Source organism: Aspergillus caelatus (genome assembly GCF_009193585.1).
Source record: "Aspergillus caelatus strain CBS 763.97 unplaced genomic scaffold BDV27scaffold_24, whole genome shotgun sequence".
Classification (NCBI taxonomy): Eukaryota; Fungi; Ascomycota; class Eurotiomycetes; order Eurotiales; family Aspergillaceae; genus Aspergillus; species Aspergillus caelatus.
Genome location: NW_022475287.1, coordinates 182,218 through 203,487, shown reverse-complemented (window position 1 = coordinate 203,487; position 21,270 = coordinate 182,218). Strand labels below are relative to the sequence as shown.

The window sequence follows — 21,270 nt, the reverse complement described above, 5'->3', positions numbered from 1 at the left end:
ATGGGGTTGTATAGTAACACGTCGTTCTTCTATGTTTTCTTAATTTATGTGATCCAATTCATAGGTATTATTCTTATGATTGTTCCATTTTCTCTCATTCGATTACAAGTGCCTTCTGAGACTTTTTTTTTTTTTTTCCTCGTCAGGGCCATAAATACCGTACCGGACAAATACCGACCTGGAGGAGGGGAACAAAATTACGTTGCCTAGCTGAAGTGAGCACACTGAGTGAGTGGTCCCGCCATATCCAAAAATAACTCCAATGCAAGATGTAACTGCTATTATTAATCTTCGGTATTATGAGATGATCATCATTCTCCTTCACTCTACAAAAAATACTTGGTATATATCTACTTCGTAATTCTCGAAAACAAAAAGAACATGGGGGAAATTCCCCTTGACATGCTTCAACATCTATTTAATTCAATGCAATTCAATGCAATTCAATGCAATTCAATCGGTTTCCATCTGGTTTTCCTGATCCGAGTCTTTAACATGATTCCGAACGCCTTGGAGAAAAGCCTCAACAGCATCACCACCGCCTAATGGGACTCCTCCTCTACGCATAAATCCTCCATTTTCAACTGGGATCTTGAGGGCTTCACTAATGCTCGGCAATCCACCATCTCTGATAGCCACCGTTAAACTTGCAAGGCTTTGGGTGAATTGGGGCGAATGCAGGACTTTTCTCAGAATATTCTTCTTTTGTGAGAGGTCAAGAGATGCCATGACGGCTTCGAGCAGTTCAGGGTCATCAACAGAAGACACATCCTCTACATCTTGTGCCAAGAGGAGCAATGCAGGCGGTAAGAAGCTCAAGAGATTATCAACAGTTTTATCATCTGCAGACTCTAGGAAAGGAAGTGTAGCGGCAGGGGGTAGAAGATCTTGCAGGGTGGTAAACGGTCTGTCGGGGTCCTGGGACCGGGTCGAATTTCTTTGTAAAGACTGCAAAAAGCTCTGCACGACAGAGGAGGGATCTGAATCAGCAGCCGCCCTGTAAGATCACCAGCGAGTCAGCCGGCAGTCAAGATCCACACGTCTAAAGGGGAAGCTAGTATAGAGAAAGAGAAAGATAGAGAAGACCGCGCGCATTCTATAAGTGGATAGATTATATCCCAGGGAACAGATCAAACCGACGGGCATTATGCTCAGAAAATGTAAACGCAGAAATATGTACCTACGCTCTTCCACCGTCAGCACCACCCTCCCGCGATTCCTCGCCTTCTTCTCTAATATCTCCCCCAGTTGCATCCGGACCGGCACCTCCACTGTTGCCACCATGGTTATGGCTGGGGTTATGGTCCACACCCTCGACATCCTCCATAGTCTCATCATCACCATCAGACGGACCTCTAGGGAGGTTGGCAATTTCGTGTTCCACATCTACATCCTCGCCTTGAAGTAGCGTGTTGACAATGTCTCCAAGCTTGAGATCCCTGGGGCTGAACCAGCTAGGGTCTTCGCCTTCGTGTTGAGACTTGGACTGTAGCCAGAAGAGATACCGTTGAGAGCTGGATGAGAATTTCAACACGTAGATCCGACCGTTCGTAGGATTCGCATTTCCGGCTGGCTTATAGGGAGTGAAGGTTCCATCGGATGGAACCATCACCAGGTCCAATTCGGGCTCTGTGTGGGGAGCAGTCCGAGGGCGCCAACAGAAGTGTACTAGCTCATCTTCGGAATAGAGATAAATGTAACCGGGGGTAGACTTTGGCTTAACTGTAGAGCTATCACCGGATGTCTACCAAGCCACATTCAGTAAGTAAAAGGAAAAAAGTAAGGGAATGAGTGGGGAGGTGTTGGAGAGTGATGCCAAAAGTTGAAGCTTAGAGGAAACTCACATCCAAGTCACAGATACCCGCTTTAAACGTGATGATCGGAGTTACAGACATGATTAAAGAACGGGTCAAGATAAGTAGGCGGCGTGTTTAGAGAAGAAAAATGGGGTTGGTTTTCGTCGTGAGATGAGAATCTCAACGGGGTAACGTGGAATGCGGACGAAGTCAGATCGAGGCAAGATACGTCAGTTACCACTGGAGGTGGTTGAGGTGCCCCAGACAACCTCTAGGTTAGCTCCATTACGCCTTGGGTCTCTCTGCGACGCCGCAGGTTACTAAGGCACTAAACACCTCAGGCAGAAAGGCGGTGGCCAAGTCGGAGAAGATCTTAAAAACTCGGCCCAATTCGGCACTAGTGGCTTTCGGCTCGAGCCCTAACGCACACACTCTCCCTTCGCACTTTCCCGCCTAGGCCGCGAGTAGTCTCATCAACTCCAACAACCACCCGCCGTCGACAACCACCACCACCCCCTCCCTTCATTCTTTTCAGTCTCCTTCGTCCCAGCAGCCAATATGTCGGAGACGAAGCAGTTTGGAAAGGGCCAGAGGACCGTGCCGGCTCAGAAGGCCCAGAAATGGTACCCCGTTGATGACGAGTCGCAGCCCAAGAAAGTCAGTACACCCTTGTGCAAAAAAATACAAAAAGTGAATGGTGATGGAGATGCGGTTTCTTATGAACGAGTACGACGATTGCGCCGGTCAATGAGCCGTTTCGTGGTTGGAACAAGACCAGTGAATACGGAACTTTAGTTGATAAGGAAATCGCATCTTTGGCACTATCTACAACTCGGAAATTGCGTGTTTGTGGAAATATAAGAACAAGCGTTCTGACATGGTTATTTTTCTATCTAAACAGGTCCGCAAGGCTGTTCGTCCCACCAAGCTCCGGGAGAGCCTCCAGCCCGGTACTATCCTGATCCTCCTCGCCGGTCGCTTCCGTGGCAAGCGTGTTGTTCTCCTCAAGCACCTTGAGCAGGGTGTCCTCCTCGTCACCGGCCCCTTCAAGATCAACGGTGTTCCCCTTCGCCGTGTCAACGCCCGCTATGTGATTGCCACCAGCACCCGCATCGACATCAGCGGCGTCGACGCTCAGACCGTCGAGAAGGTCTCCACTCCCGACTACTTCACCAAGGAGAAGAAGGCCGAGAAGAAGACCGAGGAAGCTTTCTTCAAGCAGGGAGAGAAGCCCGAGGTACGTGTACCGTGTCATTTGACCTGGATATATATGTATATGATAGATCTGGGCCGATGACCGCTCGGTAAGATGGTTTGTGGGTTGCTAATTCGAGAAACAACAACAGAAGAAGAAGGTTGCCAGCGCCCGCGCCAGCGACCAGAAGGCCATTGACCAGTCCATCCTGGCCTCCGTCAAGAAGGAGAACTTCCTTGGCAGCTACCTCGCCAGCACTTTCAGCCTCCGGAACGGTGACAAGCCCCACGAGATGAAGTGGTAAACGTGCGACGCGGCGGCCGCGGGTTCGGTAGTTATTGTGGAGGAATTCATGTGAGGGGCGGCTTGAATGCGGATTGGCATTCCCAATGTGGGAAGCGCTTGCAGCGCAGGAGGAACAGCTCATGAAATATGTAACTCGAGTCGGGCTCCGTCTTTGCTCATTAGGATTACGGTCAATTCGGAAAACCGGTTGTTATTTCTGTTTCACGATCAGTCCCTCCTGCGTCGCCAATTTGCAGGACCTATAAATGAGCCGAAATGAAAAGAAAAAAAAAGAATAATACCTTTTCCAGCTGTTATATGATCCCCCTTTAACGTGCGGCTGGGAGTTTGTCATGTCTAGTATGATACGTCATCGATTTCCAGGTTCGGGTGACAATCTAAAATTGGGAATTCAAGTTTCTGTTAAGATTCACTTTACCAGCATTCCAGATGCCGCTCCTATCTGTAGGGATTTACGATTGACTATGTTTTGTGCCTGTGGACTCTCCAGCGCCCTATGTGACTCCGATACGATATGTTCAATACAATATGTGCAACCCGCGGTCTACCCATGATCAGGACTTTATAATTGTATCCTAAAGAATCCAATTCCCGTCGCGCCATACGCGAAACAAAATTTCGTAACCGGAAGACATCACTCATCGGTTAGGGCACATACCCCAACCTTCTAGAACATGACCCGTATACATCACATTGCATCAGCAAACCTAATAATCATTCCTCCGCCTCCTCAACTTATACCGTTCATCCCTCCTCTTCCTCGTAGACTCTTCAATCGCCCGTCTAATTTGCTCGTCAATCATCTCCTTCTCACTCAGAGCCTCCTCCAACTCCTCCTCATCCTCGTCTCCTCCCACAGTAGTCCCACAAATCCAATCGAGGATCCCCCACGGGCCGAAATTCCCTTCCGCCCCACTGAGCAAATGCATATCCATCCTACGTGCGATCCCGCCCAGGAAGAAGCTCGTCGGCATAACAGAGTAGCCGGAGAAGGCGAATGTCTCCTCGATGGATATCACGGTAAGGTAGAGGAGGTAGGAGAGCATGTGGAAGCGGAAGAACATGGCGGGCAGATAGGTGGGGGTGAAGTTGGAGAGGAGGTAGGCGAATGGGTGGTCGTAGTGTGCTGTGAGGGGGAAGGGAGCTCGTAGCGAATGGTACCATTTTCGATGGTATTTGGAGACTTGGTAGTCTGGGGAGTGGAGGATGAAGCGGTGGATGTTGTAGGTTAGGATCTAGTTCATCGTTTCGACAATCAAATGTTAGCTAATGTGGCTCTCTTTTCTTGGTCTTGGGGGTTTTCGATTTGGTTCTCTTCAGTATATTCATGGTTCATGTATGTCTGGATTAAATTGGAACACGCCCAACTCACCTCTCTTGCTAACAATCCCCGCAATAGATCTTTCACCATCTCCCAGGGCATCGGTAATTTCATCGACACCCTTAATGCACTCCGCATCCCGAATAGCTCTGTCCGGACTTCCTCTATCGCTGCCTGTGCCGCGAAGCTCAACCCAATGTTGAGCATAGCCCATCCCGCAACCTTGAGATCCTTCATTCTGACTTTACCCCGTTTACTTCCTGCCGGAAGACCAGCTTCACCCTGCGCCTTTACAACAACAGCAGCGGAGGGGGTCAGGATGTCGAATAGGAAGAACAGAAGCGACGGAAGTAGAAAGAACAGGAGTCGCACGGCTGCGGTGCCGAATAGTTCGACTCGGAGCGGAGGATGCGACAGCACGAGAGTCGTCCATGTCATGTAAAAGAAGATTATATTGAGACTCGTGCTATATGAGGAGATCGTGGGGACTAGGAATAGAGAAAGCACTGGTAATGAGAGGAGCGCGTCCATTGTGTGCTGTGCGTTGCTGTGTTGACCGTAATTTTGATCGCAGGTATTTATCTTTTATATTTCTGATTTATATGTTCGGCTTCGCATGCATCGTTTAGTAGGTATGCGAAAGGAAAAAAGGGAAATAAACAGTATAATAACCGACCGGGGTATTCAATATATGAACAAACAAATCCCAGTCTATGTCATTGTCGCAAATGGAGGTCATGAGCATACTATATGGTGGTGGATTTGGGTAAGAAATCCGTTTGCAGCCTTAGCGGCTGAGCGACACGACGTCACCCTCACGATCCACATGCCAACATGTTGTTGTTCTGCCCTAATCTTGCCCGACGTTGCCTAAGATAGTGCTACCACTTAACTTCATTCTATCGCATTTCACTAGGATATACAACCACACAATTCATTATTTTCTTATAACTTGCCAACCCCTGGTCTCCTAAAGAGAGGACCAAAGAATAAAAAATAAAAAATAAAAAATAAAAAATAAAAAATAAAATTATAATTAAAATCCTTGGGAAAAGGGAGAGAACAAAATACTAATATATTTCATATACTTACACGAATTATGAACCTTACTTTCACCCAACCTGCTGGGCATCATTTAGACAAAGGTTTCCATTTCAGGGACAAGACATCAAACACTCGAATGGCACGTGTTTAGCATGGGTCTAATGTAGGTACGGCTTAATAACACCTAATATGACAACTCATAGACAGGAACACCAATAGCAGGTACGGATTTAAGGACAAGCGAATAAGGATGCCTAAGGATGTTCATGGGTATCTAACCATACACCGGACAACAAAACAAGCCACTTCCCAACACCACTACACCTTACTCCGACGTCCGGGACGACGGAATACCGTTCTTCATACCCCAGTTCCAGGCCTGCTTTCGGAGATCAGGAACTACCTGCAAGAATGCCAAGCTACTGAGCCAGCTGGTCAATGTGTCGCGGACAGTAGAGTTCCTTGGGCTGCCTCCCATGGCGCTCCCCTTCATCACATGACCAACAAACATAGTCGTGATAAGGTATTCGCCTCTTTCCAGTGCCGCAATCGCTATTCTCGCAACCTCGTCAGGAGTCTGTGGCTTGTCGGCAGCCTCCAGTTGTTTTGTCAACTCAGGCTTCAGCTTCTGTTCGTTGTCAAAACCAGGGCTAAGAATTCCCATCGGGAAAACTGTGTGGACCTTGACGTCGGCAGGAGTAGCATTGATTTGCGATTTTGATTGACGAGTGCCGTTATACATTTCAATCTCTTGATTGAGGGTGTCGGATAAAGAACGAATTGCGGCCTTTGCAGGAGAGTAAGGCCCGTACCCAGCGATCGGCACAAAAGCTAGCGTGGAACATGTAAAGATAAGATGTCTTCGCGGGTTTGTCGTCTGTTCGCTTGGAGGGACAGGTACTAGCCACTTTCTAAGGGTCGCATGGGCGGTGTTCGCCGCGGTCCAATAGACCGTGTCCATCTGATCTCTAAGTGTTTGGACTGGTGTGTCAACGAAGAACCCAGGGTTGCAGTAACCTGCGCAGCACCACACGATGTCAGGAGGAAGGCCATAATTCCACTCAGTGACCTCTTCAATGATCTGCTCGCATTGCGCAGCGTTCGTAAGGTCGGCACTGATATAATGGAACCTTTGCCTGTTCAAATTCGCAGCCGACGCCTAATAAAGGTAAGTATCTTTTAGCATAGTGCATGCACACGTAGCGGGTTTACCTTAACATGATCAAGCGCATCTTGAAGCTTCTTGACTGTTCGTGCAACGAGGACAACGTTCGCACCCTTTGCGGCAAGCTGGCAAGCGACAGCCTTGCCCATACCCTCAGAACCACCCGTAATCACCACGGTCTATAATATATATAGGCATGATTAATAGTTTGTTTACGGGAAAGAGAGAGATTATATCGCATACCCTGCCCTCCACGACGAACTCGTTCTGTTGAGATCCGAAACCCAACACCTTCAAGCTGGGAAATATCCTGGAAACCATCTTGGTAAATGTGTATAGGAAGAACCCGCAAAGAATGACGGAAACCCCCAACTTGGTGGGAGATTGGTCGTTAGGGATAAAGGATTGTATTTGATGCATGGGGAAGAAGGAAGAAGATGATGAGGATCTCAGGAAGATAATGTGAAGAACCTGACCAGACAACAAAGTTAGTCCGTTGAGGAAGGTCAATTGGCCCTGCTGCTTCCTCTTCAGTCGAAGTTCAGATGCCGATCATCAAGATGGTTTGGAAGCCTTTAGGAGCTTCCGTACATAAAGCATACAGTGGGGGCCTTCCGATTTGGTGGCATTCCACCTGTGACAGTCTGTATCGCCGATCAAACACTGCAAATTTTGCCTAGAAGAGACTAGCGTCTTCAAGGCGGTAAGCGTCCCGCCCAAAATTTTATCGCGGAGGTTTATCGATTCCGCAGATTTGGCCTGGATTAGATCAATCTTTTCTTGTTCATTCGGAAGTCAAGCCATGGGGAAAAGAAAAGCGAGTGGTCGCCCGGCGGCCAGGAAAGGGTCCGCCCCAGAACGTACAAAATTCAACATCGAGGAGAGGTTCGACGACTCCGAAGATGAATTTCAGACTGGTCGGGATCAAGTCCTGCTGGAGGAAGAACCGGAGGCGAAGAGACGGCGGAAGGTGGCCCAGGAAGGTTAGTTTAGGCGGTTCATCGTGGCTGTGATTGTTTTCTGACAGGGCGACTTTCTAGAGGAAATGCTCCAACCTTCTGATGAAGAAATCATGGGTTACGAGTCGGTCGACGAAGACGACCTAGAAGACGATGAGGACATGGATGAGGTGGATGATTACGGCGAAGAGGAGGAGATAGACGACGAAGAACTCTTACGTCCTAGAACAAAGCGCGGTGGTGCTGCGGGGTCTGATTCCGAGGACGAGGACGAGGATGGCATTGCTGCTTGGGGTTCATCGAAGAAAGACCTTTACAATGCCGATCAAATAGAAACGGAAGCGGATGCTCTTGAGGAAGAGGAGGAAGCTAAAAGACTTCAACAGAAGCATTTGCAAGCGATGGATGAGGCAGACTTTGGCTTTGACGAAACCGAATGGGTCGAATCTGGCAAAGGGCAAGAAGATAGGGAAGGTGATGCTGGAGAAGTCACGGAGGTTCTCCCGCAGTTGGAAATCACAGACGATATGAGCACAGAGGAGAAACTGAAAATTTTGAAGTCGAGATATCCCGAGTTCGAGCCATTGGCAAAGGATTTCATCGACCTTCAGACAACACATCGCACGCTTGCAGAAGCCGCTGAGGCTGCCAAGACCACCAAAGATGAAGTCCCGGAAGTTGCCCCAGTTGCTGTCATTAAATTCCGTGCCCTGTCGGCTTATCTTGGTACCTTTACTATGTATCTTCTGCTTTTAACATCATCTCGTGATGCCTCTGGGAATCCGGCTCCCTTGTCCCCGGCTCAGCTTCGATCACACCCCGTTATGGGTGCTCTAGTGAAGTTCCGCAAGCTTTGGGAGTCTGTCAAAGACCTTACTGCTCCCGAAGTGTCGGATATCGACGAGGATATGGACAGCGAAGAGGAGGTATCTGACGCACCTGTCTTCAAGAAGCAGAGTGAAAATAAGGAGGTGCAAATTACCAAGAAAAAGAAGGAAAAGGTCTCCAAAGCACAACGCGCCGCCGAAGCAGCACAGGCAGAGGCAGAAGCTCGTAGGGCACAGAGACTACGGGAGACAGAGGCTAATCTTGCGGATCTCTCGAATCTCGTCACGAAGCCTGGCAAGAAGAGAGCCACTCAAAAGGCTAAACAATCTTCTAAGGCTGCTGATGACTCCGACTTCGGTGATGAAGATGCTCTTACTGCTAAGGAGGCCGAGGAGAAAGCCAAGCAGAAGCGTTCTCTTCGTTTCTATACTTCCCAACTCGCACAGAAGGCTAACAAGCGCACTGCTGCTGGTCGCGATGCTGGTGGCGATGCGGATATACCTTATCGTGAACGTTTGAAGGATCGCCAGGCTCGCTTGAACGCTGAAGCTGAGAAGCGTGGTAGACAGAAGCCTAAGGAGTCCGAACAACTGGGTGGCGATAGCGACGACGAAGACCATCGGGTTGCCAATGAGCTTAGAGGGGACCAGGGCGGATCAGACGATGACGATTATTACGATATGATCGCTGCACGCTCCAAGCAACGTAAGGATGATAAAAAGGCGCGTGCCGAAGCCTACGCTGCTGCTGCCCGTGAAGGAGGCGAGGTGGCCATCCAGGAGGAAATTGGACCAGACGGCAAACGAGCCATTACATACCAAATCGAGAAGAACAAGGGTCTTGCGCCCAAGCGGAGCAAGGACTCTCGTAATCCCCGTGTCAAGAAGAGGAAGAGGTTCGAAGAGAAGAAGAAGAAGCTGGGTAGTATCCGCCAGTTATACAAGGGTGGCGAAGGTCGTGGTGGTTATGGTGGTGAACTTACTGGCATCAAGAAGAACCTGGTCAAAAGTGTCAAGCTATAGAATTTTCCCCTTTGTTGTTTCTTTGCGGTATGAGTGGATACTTATAGTCCGGGCGTTTGATCTCGTGATATCAAAAAGGATTTGTGTGTACATATATAATTCATATGATAAAACCTCTGTTCGAGACCCATTTCCTTCTTAGACTGGTTTAAAGACATGCACATTCTGTTAACAAAACAAATTTCCTCGCTGAACAGTGAAACTATACTCCTTCATTGGTCTCTCCAACAAGCATGCTTAGCATATCACTCACAGCTTCATCGCTTCCTGTTGACAGATCTAAACCTAGAAATTTTCTCGCAAGCATGTCCTTCGATCATGTCAGTCTCTTATGTGTTAGACAAAAGCCAGAAGACAATAGTATTGCCCTACCGCTTCTTCCAAAGCGTGCATATTCTCAGCTGACAACATGGCACAAGCTGCAGTCAAATTTTCTCCACGAACAGCGAGTGATGCCAGCTCATCTGCCCGTTCTACGATCGTCTCGTTGATTCCGTTCAGCGCCGCACAACTATCTCACCCATGCAAATTAGATATAAGACCAAGACATCCTGTGTGTACGTGAAACGCACATCGGTCCATAGCTCTTATCGCTCCGGCCTAGATGGAAACTATGTCAAGATTTTGTTAGCAGATCAAGTTCGTCTTATGTAATGAAGTTTCGGAACAGACTTATAGAGATATGTGATCTGGTCTTCCGCATTGCAGGATTCTTCGCAAACCTGAATCTCCATATGACCGAGCAGCAGTCGGGGCCCTGGCTTGAGAAACTCATTCTCGAGCATCTCGTGGAAATGTGTTGCAGCAATAACCTTCGGCGCATTCTCGACTATGAGTAAGTGGTTCAGAATTCCGCAGATTAACCCGATACCATCTATAGCAAATATTTTAGTGTCTGACATGGAAAATAGTGTAAGTGAAAGAAACGGACCGCTCTCGCTGGTACCCTTGCCAAACTCATCTATTATCAATAAGCTGCGCTCGGTCATCTGCCTCAAGTCAAACGATATCTGTTGCAGATCGTTCATAAATGTGCTCTGGATCTGGAGTGGCATTAGCCTTATCCATAAGTGAACACAAGTTGATTGCTATCACCTGGGAAACACTATCTTGGCTATTAGATTTGACCAGTATCTTGTCCGTTATCCCTATTTCGACACTTTCTGCTGGAACGAAGCTACTGTATTCAGTTGCATGTAGTTAGCATGACCAGGTGATTCGCTGCCTTACATACCTTCCCACCTGTGCCAGATAAATGATCAAAGCAACCTGATGTTCATTACAAGGTGAATACCTCTGTGGAAATCATTGTACTTACCTGCTTCATATAAACGCTCTTTCCAGAGTAATTCGGGCCTGTTAATAGCAACATGCTTGGAGTACCCCATGTTTCGAGTGCTATTTGGGATTTAAATGAAGAACATGGAGCCCATGCACCTCGCTTCCCACCAACTAACAGGGTATCGTTCGGCACATATGACGAGACAGTCAATTCTTGGAGAATATGCCTGCCGAGATGTCAGCACGCGCCAATAAGACTTTCCCTCGTTTAGTTTTACCGGCCTCCTTTGATGCTGATGACATTCTCTCGCACTAATTTCGGGCAGGTCAGCCTATAGAAGCTTGCTGCCTGTGACATGGCAAGGAGGCTGCGAGAAATCAGTCTATGTCAGTCAAGAGGGCGTTGAGAGCGCTTGCCTATCAATGTGACCACATATATCTGATACCTCGAGGAGTACTTTCTCATATTGAAGCACTTTCTGTGCTAGCTCATAGACAATCTCAATTTCTTTTTCTTATAAACAAACAAAGAATTAGTATAATATGCAGAGATTATATAACTCAATACGTACCACATATCAGCCCATATATATCACCCAATTTCTCATCCATCTCCCTCATTCTAAAGTCTTTAAAATATGCCCGGACCTCGGTGACAAAAATGAGCTCCCAATCATCATCGGAGCCAGTGAAGGCTGCCTCACCCCTATTGTTCAGCGGGATCGCGATATTAAAGCCAAGCTGGGGGAAGTATATCACATTCACATCAATTTCAAGGCTTTCCGGAATGGTACTCGCAATATCTATTGCAACTTGCTTCAACAAACTGCTCAAACCATCATAGCTGTCTTTCAACTTATCAAGTTCTCTGTCTAGTCCCGGCTTTACCACCGTCCTACCCTGCTCCTCGGTGCTATCAATATCGACCTGTTATCTCTTAGTCGAGGCTTCTAAAGGTAGGCTTAGGTTCCTTACTATCTCTTGGATCATTCGTCCAACCCTGTATAACTGAGCCGCTTCCAAAATTCGAAGAGCCTGGAAATGTCAGTGTACATATAATGGTCAGAGTGTTATACTTACCTTTTGAAGCAAAGCTAGTTCGTTCCCGGAAGCAGTTTCCTTGAGGGCATCATGAATATCAATACCGTAGAAGGCAAACTATGAAACTTTTAGTAGATTGCTATATATAATCCTACCCTGCTTGACATACGGCTAGCAAGGTGGCCCATACTGTGGTCTTGAAGCCTGTTATTTTGCCACTTCCGGTACTTATTCCTTTTCGAAGGTTGACCATAACGGGATGGAGGTTTTTGATATGTTTGAGACTCCTGGTAAGCTTACTTAGCGAATTGTTATTATCTGGCCGTAAAAATACGCTAATAAATGCATGGCGTTCGCATATGATATCTGTGTCTATACTTGGGCGGAGAAAAATTTGCCTAAGTCGGTGCCGTCCTTGGGGGCTAGAGGCAAAGCGTTGGAATAAACCGTATACCGAAAGACCCTCCTTCGAGGATGATGACTTTCTTCCTGGCCCTTGATTGACCATACTTGGATGAGACTCCGACTCCAGGATTTGAAGTGCCAGCAATGTTCTTCCACTCAGGAACCTAGTTCATGTCAAGATCCTTATTCTTGGTATTTGTTAAGAAACTAACACACATGGTTCCTTGTAAACTGAGCATTTCGATAGCGCGCACCTGGAAGTATGATGAAGTCTCATCACTGGAAGTAGATATCGTTGCCCTTCGCCTTTGAAGGTAAGTGAGAACAGCACCTGCGCAGCCAATTGTCACTTTATTCTCCAAGTCGATCGAACCGGGCATATGTAAGAACCTGCCATCTTGTAACGTAAAGTCCAGACTCTCAGTGTCCATCTGCTCCGGATCAATTAGTCCATTGTGGGGCACCAGGAACCTGATGCGTTGCTCGTGTTCCGAGGATATCTCCAATGCCGCTAGTTTATTCTTCGCGTTGAGGTAACTGAATTCTTGGGACGGACGAACATCGAGCTGATAGGGAAGGTAAGATTGACTACCTACCATTTCTCAACCTCCAATTCTTAACCACTAGACACCCCTGGAGCTTACTATTTCCTTGCCCAGACTCCTCTATGTCCTGTGGACCGAGATAGTCGACTCGCGGTGAAAGTAGGAGTACCGTAGGCTTAGCCTGAATGACCACTAGGGCTTGATTAGTATCTTTGAAACGATGAATTGGATTGCTTAACGAACGACTATCGAGGATCTCAGTGCCAGCTGATTGCATGTCTCCAAACAAATATAGTGTCTCTTCCTGTGCTGCATAGTATGAACAACCTATAATGCCGGATTCTCTGATGTCAATGGCTACCATTACTTGATCAAGATCATCATCTGTGAGCTGTTGTATCGGACCACCAGATAGATAGTCTCGGGAATCATTGGATAATGGTTGCCTCAGTACGGGAGATCTTTGTGAGCTGGAAGGAGGATTGTATGAGGTACTGGGCTGTGTACCTCTATGGCTAAGTCTAGAATGGGAAGAATGTGGTGTGGCGTATGAGTGATATGTTGTTCGTCTTTTCTTTGATCGACTATCCATAGTGTCCGGTCAATGATGGTGCTCAAGTGAAGTCTTGTGATTGTGATTATTGTCCACGGAAGGCAAATGTGGTCGAAAAAACTGCTAATATACTAAAATGAGGGACTTGGGGCCTGTGGCCCGAACATCAGACCAGGTTTGCTTTTATGAAATTCTAGAAGCTAATAACGACGATTCTCATGCAAAAGAAATTCATATACATATGTGTCTAGGTAACACTGTAGTAATATACACACAAAAGCGGAGATCTCGTTAATATACATGGGCATCATTAAGAGTGAAGACGTTCTCAACACCATTTTCCCAACCTACCGAACCTGCTTGGGTTATCCAACTCCAGTGAAGAAAAAAAAAAAAAAATAGACAAAAGAATAGAAGTTCATCTTAACACATTTATGGGTTTTCGGTCTCTGTCGGGTAAGTTGCGTTTGTTGCATCTTCAGTCTTTGTTCCTTCTGCAGTAACTTCAAGCCCACTCTTGTCGGCGTTGAATGAAACATGGGCGGTTTGTCCGGAGGTGACCTCACCACGAATAATTTTATCGGCCAGCCTGTTACCGATTTCTTTTGCGATCAGACGGTTGAGGGGACGAGCACCATATCTAGGGTCGTATCCTTTTTCGCAAAGCCAGTCCTTGATCTCTCTGTCCACCTGCAGAGTCATCCTTCTATCATCGAGCCTTGATTGAAGCTCTTTGAGTCTGATATCGACAATGTCTCTAAGAGCTTCTCGAGAGAGTCTCTTGAAAATAATAAATTCATCAATCCGATTGAGGAACTCTGGGGGATAGGCATGTTGCACCACATCCATGACTGCTTTCTTGGTATCAGGGGAAACCTCATCCTGATCGGTCTGCTTGAGAGTATGCAGGGGATCCGAACCCACAAGGATATCGGCCCCGAGGTTGGACGTGAGGACAATAAGGGTATTCCTGAAATCAACTTTGTGTCCCTGAGCATCCGTGAGGAAGCCCTCATCCAAAACTTGAAGCAGCAAGGCAGATATATCACGATGAGCTTTTTCAAATTCATCGAACAAAAGGACCGCATACGGCTTCCGTCTGACGGCTTCTGTGAGCTGGCCGGCATCGTCGTAGCCCACGTAACCGGCGGGAGAACCGATTAAGCGACTGATCGTGTGTTTTTCCTGGAATTCGCTCATGTCAAATCTCACAACGGCTGTCTCGGTGGAAAACAAGAACTCGGCCATTTTCTTGCAGAGTTCAGTCTTTCCAACACCTGTAGGACCGAGGAACATAAATGATGCCAGTGGCCGATTTTCTCCGCTGAGACCTGCTCTCTGCATACGGACTGCGTTGGCTACTGCAGAGAGCGCTTCGTCCTGGCCACGAATAGACCGTCGCAGAGTGTCCTCCATCCGTATCAGTTTTTCAACTTCTCCGGCCATGAGCTTATTGACTGGAATACCGGTGGTCCGCGAAACAACGTTCGCAATGTCATCCGCCGTGACAGAGTCATGAATCAGATTCTGAGATCCTGCAACCTGCTCTTCACCTTCCTTAGGCAGCTTGGCTTCGAGACTTGGGATGGTGGAGTACCTCAACTCGCCGGCTTTTGCAAAATTTCCTTCTCTCTGAGCCTGCTCAAGTTCGAAACGAGCACGCTCTAGGTCCTCTTTGGTACGCTTGAGCGTTTCGATTTCAGCCTTCTCTTTCTCCCAAGTCTCCGTCAATTTGGCGGCTTCTTCTTGTTTGGCTTTTAAGTCTTCCTGTAGTTTTTCTCGTCTCTCACGGCTGCTGACATCGGTTTCCTTGCGCAGGGATTCGAGCTCGATCTGGATAGTGGTGATATCTCGATCCAGTTCACGAATTACATCTGGCTTTGATTCTTGCTGCAGTCGTAGGGCTGATGCGGCCTCATCCACTAGATCAATAGCCTTGTCCGGAAGGAAACGGTCGGTGATATAACGGTTACTGTAAGTTGCTGCGGCTACTAAGGAGCCATCTGTGATCCGTACACCATGATGGACTTCGTACTTGTTCTTTATACCACGCAAGATAGATATTGTGGCAGCCACGGACGGCTCTCCGACCATGATCGGCTGGAACCGTCTCGCCAGGGCGACATCCTTCTCGATCAATCTGTATTCATTTAAAGTGGTGGCGCCACAGCACTGGAGCTCGCCCCTTGACAAGGCCGGTTTCAAGAGGTTACTAGCATCGATGCTGCCCTCTGCCTTTCCGAGACCAAGTAAAGTGTGCAGCTCGTCAATGAATAGAATCACACCGCCTTGTGCCTCTTCGACCTCTTTGAGAACAGATTTCAAGCGTTCTTCGAAATCACCTCTGAATTTCGCACCAGCTATAAGCGCACCTAAATCTAGAGAGATGACACGTTTGTCCTTGACACTCTCCGGGACATCTCCTTGGACAATCCTTTGGGCCAAACCTTCCAAGACCGCTGTTTTTCCGGTACCAGCGGCACCTATCAGTACCGGGTTATTTTTCGTTCTCCTTGACAAAACTTGGATAGTTCGATGAATTTCAGCATCTCGCCCGATGACGGGATCCAGCTTGCCGGCCTTCGCCTTTGCGGTAAGATCAACTCCATATTGTTCTAAAGCTGACTTCTCCGGCTCACCTCCCAAATTCATGCGGTGAGTACCGCCAGGGGGATGAGGGCGTCCACTCGCATAATTGCGAACCGGGGATATAGGCTGGAATATATGTGTCTTATTTGTGATGGAAGGAAGGATCCGGGCGTGCGAAGGCAAACGTAGTTGTTGAGTAGGGCGGAATATATGGTTTGGCGATGATAGTGCTGGGGAGCGCAGCAGACGACCTCGAGCGAGCTGCAACCTTGAAGCCATGGCTAGCTAGAATCTGGCAATGGGTTCGAGATTGAGAAGTCCGATTCAAATGCTAATCGAGGTCATCCATGCGAGAGACTATGACATGCCTATATACCCTGGCAACCCCAAGCATCGTGACGCTTCTCGAAAGCTCCACCGCGGCGGCAACGGTGAGTGGCGGAAGCTCTCCTAGAGGGCCGACGAGCTCCGTCCGTGGTCACGTGCGGCTCCATTGAGGGGCTATTTGGCCGCCATCGAAAATTTCACACCTCGAGTGGATCTGCTGCCGAAAAAAATTGGTTTCGAACACCTTCCCCCTCCTACTCTCCTATATATTACTCCTCTTCCTCCCCCTTACTTCCCACACCAACCACATCTCTTTCACACATAAATCACTCGTCACAATGGGTTTCACCGACTTGGTTTCTGACGCTGGCCTCACTGGTGCGTTTCTTCTTCTTCTTCTTCTTCTCCTTTCTTCTCCTTAGGCTCTGCTTCTTCATTGCTTGGGTTTTCCTGAAAGCTAATGTTACCCCTCAGTTGCCAACAACTGGTTCGCCACCAGGAGCTACGTTATTGGGTAAGTTATTTGGCATCAATTTTCTTGTTTCGATTACATGCTTCCGATCCGATATGATGAAAACAAATTGGTCCGTGTTTATGAGGCGGCTTAAGACCCCGCTGCAAGATTACACAACTTTGCGAGCAATCGCGTTTCTGATTACCAGGAAAAGAAAAAAGAAAATCTTTCTCCTTTGCGATATGTTGCCTGTCTTTATACTTTCTTGAAGGCCACTATAGTGGGTGTCTTGGATTCTCTAAACTGACTGGCAACCAGCGATGCTCCTTCTCAGGCCGATGTCGTGACCTTCAAGGCATTCTCCGGCGCCCCTGACGCTGAGAAGTACCCTCACGCTGCCCGTTGGTACAAGCACATTGCTTCCTACGAGGCTGAGTTCGGCTCCCTCCCTGGTGATGCCTCTAAGGCCTACACCACCTACGGCCCCGAGTCCACCGAGCTCCCCACCAACCCTAAGGACAAGCCCGCCGATGATGATGATGACGACGTGGACCTCTTCGGCAGTGACAGCGAGGAGGAGGACCCTGAGGTCGCCAAGAAGCACGCAGAGAATCTTGCTGCGTACAAGGCGAAGAAGGCGGCCAAGCCTCAGGCCATCCACAAGTCCCTTGTCACTCTTGAAGTCAAGCCTTGGGGTATGTATCCTATGCCTGATGCTCCCCGAGGAAGCCACATATGCTAACCATTCTGCAGATGACGAGACCCCCCTTGAGCAGCTTCTGGCTAACGTCAAGGCAATTGAGAAGGATGGCCTTGTCTGGGGTGCCCACAAGTGGGTTGAAGTTGGCTTCGGTATCAAGAAGCTCCAGATCAGTCTTGTTGTTGAGGACGACAAGATCTCCCTTGATGAACTCCAAGAGGAGATCCAGGAGGACGAGGACCACGTCCAGTCCACTGATATTGCTGCTATGTCGAAGCTGTAAATGAAACGTTTATGAAAAGAAACGGTGTGATGAAGGAATTTTCATGTTATTGAACGGAAACCAAAGTCATGAATCTAAGCAAATAACTAGAACTCGATCGGTATTGTCCGATTGTTTTGATGAAAAAAATGAAAAATACCCCAATAATACCACATCGTTGTTTCTTCAGTTCCAGTAAACGTATACCTTTCTAGGATATGCTCTTGTCACATGATGCTTAACTATACTTAATCAATGTTCATTCAGGGGTGAGCTGGGCTGCAATGGTGCCCAACTTTCCTTGATTTTGGCGTTTGGTGAACGTGGGGTTTGTGGGAAGAACCGGACGTATATGCACAAGTGGTTTCCTTGGTCCACCGTAGAAGCTAGATTGCTCCGGAACATCGTTACTAAGCTTTGCTCGCCCAGTCACTTCAGAACCATCTGAGGATTCAAGCATTTCTGTGGCACAAGCAGACAGAAAATTGTCGAGTCTTGATAGCTCATTTTTTCTTTTTCAATTGATCAGGTTACATTGGATGGCTATGGGTCTCATCTCACGTTTGGTGACGTTCTTCGGACTCGTCCTCCTTGCCCATGCGTGAGTACCGCGATTTGCCTTATGAATAGAACCATCCTGTTCTTTTTGCAACAGAATTGCTTACCAAAATAATCGGGAAACCAGGGGTTACTCCGCTCATGAGCATACGGTCTTGTACAGCAATGCCCGCCTCTCCGCGTCTACTGCTCTTCCTCAGGATATCGTCATCGAAGCTCTAGTATCCCTCGTTCTCGTTTCAGTGGGCCTAGTGTTGGGCGCGCCTAAATTGAAGCCGATTAGCTGGAGCCAGTGGGCTGGGGAGATCGAGAAGGAGGGTGGTGGCAGAAACCCCTACCGGAGGTTGGAGGAGAGGTATAACTTCTGGGATGTGCGGGTACGTGCTATACAACTTTTCTGATGGAGTCTGGTCTCTGAGGATATGCTTCTGACTGTACTAGGCCAAACGGAAAGAATTTGCGGATTGGATCAAGGGCGAGAATCCTCTAAAGGAGTGATGCATGCTTTGCTATAGGAAGCTGTCTGGAATAATACGTTTATGTACAGTTATATCAGGCAAAATTAATGAACAAGTGGTTGCTCCTGGGTCTGCGCTGCTATTCCTATTGCGTTGCTTTGGGTTTGATAATTTGGAGATCTGTTACCAGCTGAGTATGTGTGGAGTACACATTGAGTGTGATGCAGTTACAGGGTGTCTGGTGTCATGAACTCGGAAGACGCTTCACCGATGTGTCGTTTCTTTTCAATCGATGCCCTGGCCCTACTAAGGAGCCATTCCGTCATACCTTCCAGTATTATGACAACATGAATAGCCGACTGACGGTTTTAATGTACTGCCTGAGCCCACCTCAGGTATTGGCAGTATCTCTGACCTGTCCAAGCCTCAGAAAACAAGCATTGTATCTTTGGTTCTCCACGACTCCTATAACACTTTCAACAGCTAAACCCACAACTCTTAAAGGACAACCCTAGAACATACGTTAGCCCAACAATGCCATGAGCATCTCCCAGACACCACCCTCCTAATTAGATCCCAACGCTAAACACTGTCAACAATGGAAACTTCCATCACAGACAAAAACCCTACATTAAATCCCCTACATGAACACCCCATCCGCACACAATATATCAGAACGCCCCTCAAAAACCACCAGATACCAACTCCGCCCCCTCCAAAGGGCGGCACAAACCGTAAGCAAATGGAGCATGTCTCAAATCCCCCCCAGCCCACATTTCCACCAGCACAAGAATAGAAGGCTAACCGAGCTCCCCCGAAGCTCCATAAACATGTCAATTGGCTATGTGGTCTAGCTCCATAGCACACGAGCTGGTCTTGTCTTTCACTCACCGTCAAAAACCTGGGCCTAGTGGGAGACTATTGATATTCTACGTTCTACGAAGACGCTATATCCTCCGATCAGCAGGGTCGGTTTCACTCTGGGACTTGGACCGTTGTCCCCCTCCCCCATCTCTTGGATGATAGATTCGAGGCATTGACTTTGCTGTTGTGGACTTGTGGGTGAAGCTGCGAGGTTTATGACATCGGGGGCTCTCTTAAGGGCCCTTGGGGCTTGTTTTGATGGTGAGGGATCCTCTCTCTCTCTCTCTCTCTCTCTCTCTGTGTGTGTGTGTGTGTGTGTGTGCGTGCTATATCGTGGAGATTTCTTGGGGTCTATTTGATTAAAGCTGAGTGAGCTGTTGCAAATATGGTGGCTCGGTGTGGCTGCATTTTTCCTCTACGTTGCGATCTGCGGTGGTTTCTCGCCCGGGCTCCGAACTGTGGGGACGTGAGCGTTTTCAGTTGATGTCGAAATGGAGTAAGTGCTGACGCCGATGGGTAGTTCTTCGCAAAAGCAAGTAAGAATAGGGAATACGCCAGTATATAACAAACCAAGCCAATGGGAATGGAAGGAGGAAGTACAGCATCGTAGGATGAGATGGGATTAACCCCGAAGTTCTATAGATCTACAACGGGAGGAAGTATGCAAGACTATGCCTATCACTGTCGATACTTCCACCCAACCGGGATCTTACTAGGATGTACTAAGATCGTTGTGATATCAACGTTGCAACGACAGACACCGGCAGTGAGGAACAAACACGAACCCAACCCCAAGATGTGGAACCCACTCCAAGCCGCACGAGCTGAATAACAAAGATAGAAAGACAAGACAAAGTCGCATGAGTGGTAGATTATGGGGTACGTGTGACTGTGTGTTCCACATACTTCTTCTCACACCCAAAGAAGGAAAGCATCAGTCCCCATAATAATATTATCACATAAATTGCCAGACTCCACCCATGCGGCAGATTGATGGGGACAACATGGACGGAGGACAAACCCTAACATTGCCATCATCCTGTTCCAGAATCGAAGAAAGAGGGGGGGTTCCATTATCTTAAAGGGCAATAAAAAAAAAGAGAAAAAAAAAAAAAAGAAGACAGAAGATGGAACCTTTTCATTATTTAGGCTTGTTTGGGATACCTGTGGATATAATGACCCTTTGCTCTTCATTAACCGAGATTTATCGTGACATTCTGTTATCCTTGCATTTGCCGTTGGGGCAATGGAGAGTCTGGCCATTTACTTGGCACCCTCTTTTTTGCTTTTTTGGTTTTTCTTTTTCTTTTCTTTTTTTTTTTTTTCCACTGGGGGCTTTTTGGTTCTGACTTGTTAGTCCAAAGGTTGTTCGTATTACAACGCCCTGCGTGTACTGGTTAGTACCTTACGGGAGGTAAAAGAACTTTGGTTCTGGCCCTTGTCGCAATCCATGTCTTGGATGGAATGTGTTGATCGGCACTGTCAAAAGGTTGCTGCATACGTAGACAGGTAGACTAGTTTTAATTGTCCTGTACAAGGTACCGGATGTAGAGATAGTTCTCTCTGCTCTTAGGTATGACTTGGTCATTTAAAGTCA

General features: G+C 47.7%; 10 protein-coding genes across 10 annotated transcripts; 4 read left to right on the top strand and 6 right to left on the bottom strand.

The window, feature by feature from the left end:
- Positions 1 to 427: 427 nt before the first annotated feature.
- Positions 428 to 2,284, bottom strand: BDV27DRAFT_48695 (uncharacterized protein). Its single transcript, XM_032076745.1, has 3 exons — positions 1,845 to 2,284; positions 1,185 to 1,744; positions 428 to 997 (listed from the first exon to the last, which is right to left on the bottom strand). The coding sequence occupies exons 1-3, from the start codon at positions 1,893 to 1,895 to the stop codon at positions 454 to 456; spliced, it is 1,155 nt and encodes a 384-aa protein (XP_031931414.1). The 5' UTR covers positions 1,896 to 2,284; the 3' UTR covers positions 428 to 453.
- Positions 2,026 to 3,753, top strand: BDV27DRAFT_122618 (60S ribosomal protein eL6). The gene is made up of 3 exons (XM_032065668.1): positions 2,026 to 2,453; positions 2,698 to 3,033; positions 3,143 to 3,753. Exons 1-3 carry the CDS (start codon positions 2,355 to 2,357, stop codon positions 3,293 to 3,295), a joined length of 588 nt encoding a protein of 195 aa, XP_031931413.1. The 5' UTR covers positions 2,026 to 2,354; the 3' UTR covers positions 3,296 to 3,753.
- Positions 3,754 to 3,884: 131 nt separating this feature from the next.
- On the bottom strand, positions 3,885 to 5,353 carry BDV27DRAFT_122616 (sterol desaturase family protein). The gene is made up of 2 exons (XM_032065667.1): positions 4,670 to 5,353; positions 3,885 to 4,532 (listed from the first exon to the last, which is right to left on the bottom strand). The coding sequence occupies exons 1-2, from the start codon at positions 5,147 to 5,149 to the stop codon at positions 4,005 to 4,007; spliced, it is 1,008 nt and encodes a 335-aa protein (XP_031931412.1). The 5' UTR covers positions 5,150 to 5,353; the 3' UTR covers positions 3,885 to 4,004.
- A 515-nt stretch (positions 5,354 to 5,868) lies between these two features.
- Positions 5,869 to 7,443, bottom strand: ksrA (3-dehydrosphinganine reductase). Its single transcript, XM_032065666.1, has 3 exons — positions 7,071 to 7,443; positions 6,875 to 7,006; positions 5,869 to 6,821 (listed from the first exon to the last, which is right to left on the bottom strand). Exons 1-3 carry the CDS (start codon positions 7,245 to 7,247, stop codon positions 5,988 to 5,990), a joined length of 1,143 nt encoding a protein of 380 aa, XP_031931411.1. The 5' UTR covers positions 7,248 to 7,443; the 3' UTR covers positions 5,869 to 5,987.
- A 7-nt stretch (positions 7,444 to 7,450) lies between these two features.
- Positions 7,451 to 9,823, top strand: BDV27DRAFT_122612 (something about silencing 10 family protein). The gene is made up of 2 exons (XM_032065665.1): positions 7,451 to 7,810; positions 7,868 to 9,823. The coding sequence occupies exons 1-2, from the start codon at positions 7,630 to 7,632 to the stop codon at positions 9,634 to 9,636; spliced, it is 1,950 nt and encodes a 649-aa protein (XP_031931410.1). The 5' UTR covers positions 7,451 to 7,629; the 3' UTR covers positions 9,637 to 9,823.
- A 15-nt stretch (positions 9,824 to 9,838) lies between these two features.
- Positions 9,839 to 13,500, bottom strand: BDV27DRAFT_168281 (MutS family protein MSH5; the record flags this gene model as incomplete). The annotated part of the gene is made up of 16 exons (XM_032074729.1): positions 9,839 to 9,946; positions 10,009 to 10,147; positions 10,209 to 10,247; positions 10,309 to 10,510; positions 10,568 to 10,679; positions 10,732 to 10,816; positions 10,920 to 11,144; positions 11,196 to 11,285; positions 11,335 to 11,431; positions 11,490 to 11,844; positions 11,893 to 11,952; positions 11,998 to 12,075; positions 12,128 to 12,527; positions 12,580 to 12,955; positions 13,008 to 13,100; positions 13,152 to 13,500. The coding sequence occupies 16 exons, from the start codon at positions 13,498 to 13,500 to the stop codon at positions 9,839 to 9,841; spliced, it is 2,808 nt and encodes a 935-aa protein (XP_031931409.1).
- A 174-nt stretch (positions 13,501 to 13,674) lies between these two features.
- Positions 13,675 to 16,424, bottom strand: hsp78 (chaperone ATPase HSP78). Its single transcript, XM_032076744.1, has one exon. It carries the CDS (start codon positions 16,327 to 16,329, stop codon positions 13,894 to 13,896), a length of 2,436 nt encoding a protein of 811 aa, XP_031931408.1. The 5' UTR covers positions 16,330 to 16,424; the 3' UTR covers positions 13,675 to 13,893.
- A 186-nt stretch (positions 16,425 to 16,610) lies between these two features.
- Positions 16,611 to 17,968, top strand: BDV27DRAFT_122607 (translation elongation factor 1 subunit beta). The gene is made up of 4 exons (XM_032065664.1): positions 16,611 to 16,755; positions 16,852 to 16,891; positions 17,150 to 17,526; positions 17,585 to 17,968. The coding sequence occupies exons 1-4, from the start codon at positions 16,716 to 16,718 to the stop codon at positions 17,812 to 17,814; spliced, it is 687 nt and encodes a 228-aa protein (XP_031931407.1). The 5' UTR covers positions 16,611 to 16,715; the 3' UTR covers positions 17,815 to 17,968.
- A 271-nt stretch (positions 17,969 to 18,239) lies between these two features.
- On the top strand, positions 18,240 to 19,144 carry BDV27DRAFT_122605 (membrane magnesium transporter family protein). Its single transcript, XM_032065663.1, has 3 exons — positions 18,240 to 18,394; positions 18,479 to 18,728; positions 18,793 to 19,144. The coding sequence occupies exons 1-3, from the start codon at positions 18,333 to 18,335 to the stop codon at positions 18,847 to 18,849; spliced, it is 369 nt and encodes a 122-aa protein (XP_031931406.1). The 5' UTR covers positions 18,240 to 18,332; the 3' UTR covers positions 18,850 to 19,144.
- Positions 19,145 to 20,432: 1,288 nt separating this feature from the next.
- Positions 20,433 to 20,998, bottom strand: BDV27DRAFT_48638 (uncharacterized protein). Its single transcript, XM_032076743.1, has one exon. The coding sequence runs from the start codon at positions 20,934 to 20,936 to the stop codon at positions 20,586 to 20,588; it is 351 nt and encodes a 116-aa protein (XP_031931405.1). The 5' UTR covers positions 20,937 to 20,998; the 3' UTR covers positions 20,433 to 20,585.
- Positions 20,999 to 21,270: the final 272 nt, after the last annotated feature.

Excerpts from the sequence above, each read along its gene's own strand:
- BDV27DRAFT_48695 (XM_032076745.1), bottom strand. The coding sequence starts at position 1,895 with ATGTCTGTAACTCCGATCATCACGTTTAAAGCGGGTATCTGTGACTTG. Across the intron at positions 1,745-1,844 it reads CGGGTATCTGTGACTTGGAT|ACATCCGGTGATAGCTCTAC; the intron begins GTGAGTTTCCTC and ends GTGGCTTGGTAG. Across the intron at positions 998-1,184 it reads GGTGCTGACGGTGGAAGAGC|GGCGGCTGCTGATTCAGATC; the intron begins GTAGGTACATAT and ends GTGATCTTACAG.
- BDV27DRAFT_122618 (XM_032065668.1), top strand. The coding sequence starts at position 2,355 with ATGTCGGAGACGAAGCAGTTTGGAAAGGGCCAGAGGACCGTGCCGGCT. Across the intron at positions 2,454-2,697 it reads ACGAGTCGCAGCCCAAGAAA|GTCCGCAAGGCTGTTCGTCC; the intron begins GTCAGTACACCC and ends CTATCTAAACAG. Across the intron at positions 3,034-3,142 it reads AGCAGGGAGAGAAGCCCGAG|AAGAAGAAGGTTGCCAGCGC; the intron begins GTACGTGTACCG and ends AAACAACAACAG.
- BDV27DRAFT_122616 (XM_032065667.1), bottom strand. The coding sequence starts at position 5,149 with ATGGACGCGCTCCTCTCATTACCAGTGCTTTCTCTATTCCTAGTCCCC. Across the intron at positions 4,533-4,669 it reads GGGGATTGTTAGCAAGAGAG|ATCCTAACCTACAACATCCA; the intron begins GTGAGTTGGGCG and ends ACGATGAACTAG.
- ksrA (XM_032065666.1), bottom strand. The coding sequence starts at position 7,247 with ATGCATCAAATACAATCCTTTATCCCTAACGACCAATCTCCCACCAAG. Across the intron at positions 7,007-7,070 it reads AGTTCGTCGTGGAGGGCAGG|ACCGTGGTGATTACGGGTGG; the intron begins GTATGCGATATA and ends TATATATTATAG. Across the intron at positions 6,822-6,874 it reads ATGCGCTTGATCATGTTAAG|GCGTCGGCTGCGAATTTGAA; the intron begins GTAAACCCGCTA and ends TACCTTTATTAG.
- BDV27DRAFT_122612 (XM_032065665.1), top strand. The coding sequence starts at position 7,630 with ATGGGGAAAAGAAAAGCGAGTGGTCGCCCGGCGGCCAGGAAAGGGTCC. Across the intron at positions 7,811-7,867 it reads GCGGAAGGTGGCCCAGGAAG|AGGAAATGCTCCAACCTTCT; the intron begins GTTAGTTTAGGC and ends GCGACTTTCTAG.
- hsp78 (XM_032076744.1), bottom strand. The coding sequence starts at position 16,329 with ATGGCTTCAAGGTTGCAGCTCGCTCGAGGTCGTCTGCTGCGCTCCCCA.
- BDV27DRAFT_122607 (XM_032065664.1), top strand. The coding sequence starts at position 16,716 with ATGGGTTTCACCGACTTGGTTTCTGACGCTGGCCTCACTG. Across the intron at positions 16,892-17,149 it reads ACCAGGAGCTACGTTATTGG|CGATGCTCCTTCTCAGGCCG; the intron begins GTAAGTTATTTG and ends ACTGGCAACCAG. Across the intron at positions 17,527-17,584 it reads TCTTGAAGTCAAGCCTTGGG|ATGACGAGACCCCCCTTGAG; the intron begins GTATGTATCCTA and ends ACCATTCTGCAG.
- BDV27DRAFT_122605 (XM_032065663.1), top strand. The coding sequence starts at position 18,333 with ATGGCTATGGGTCTCATCTCACGTTTGGTGACGTTCTTCGGACTCGTC. Across the intron at positions 18,395-18,478 it reads CTCGTCCTCCTTGCCCATGC|GGGTTACTCCGCTCATGAGC; the intron begins GTGAGTACCGCG and ends TCGGGAAACCAG. Across the intron at positions 18,729-18,792 it reads ATAACTTCTGGGATGTGCGG|GCCAAACGGAAAGAATTTGC; the intron begins GTACGTGCTATA and ends TGACTGTACTAG.
- BDV27DRAFT_48638 (XM_032076743.1), bottom strand. The coding sequence starts at position 20,936 with ATGGCCAGACTCTCCATTGCCCCAACGGCAAATGCAAGGATAACAGAA.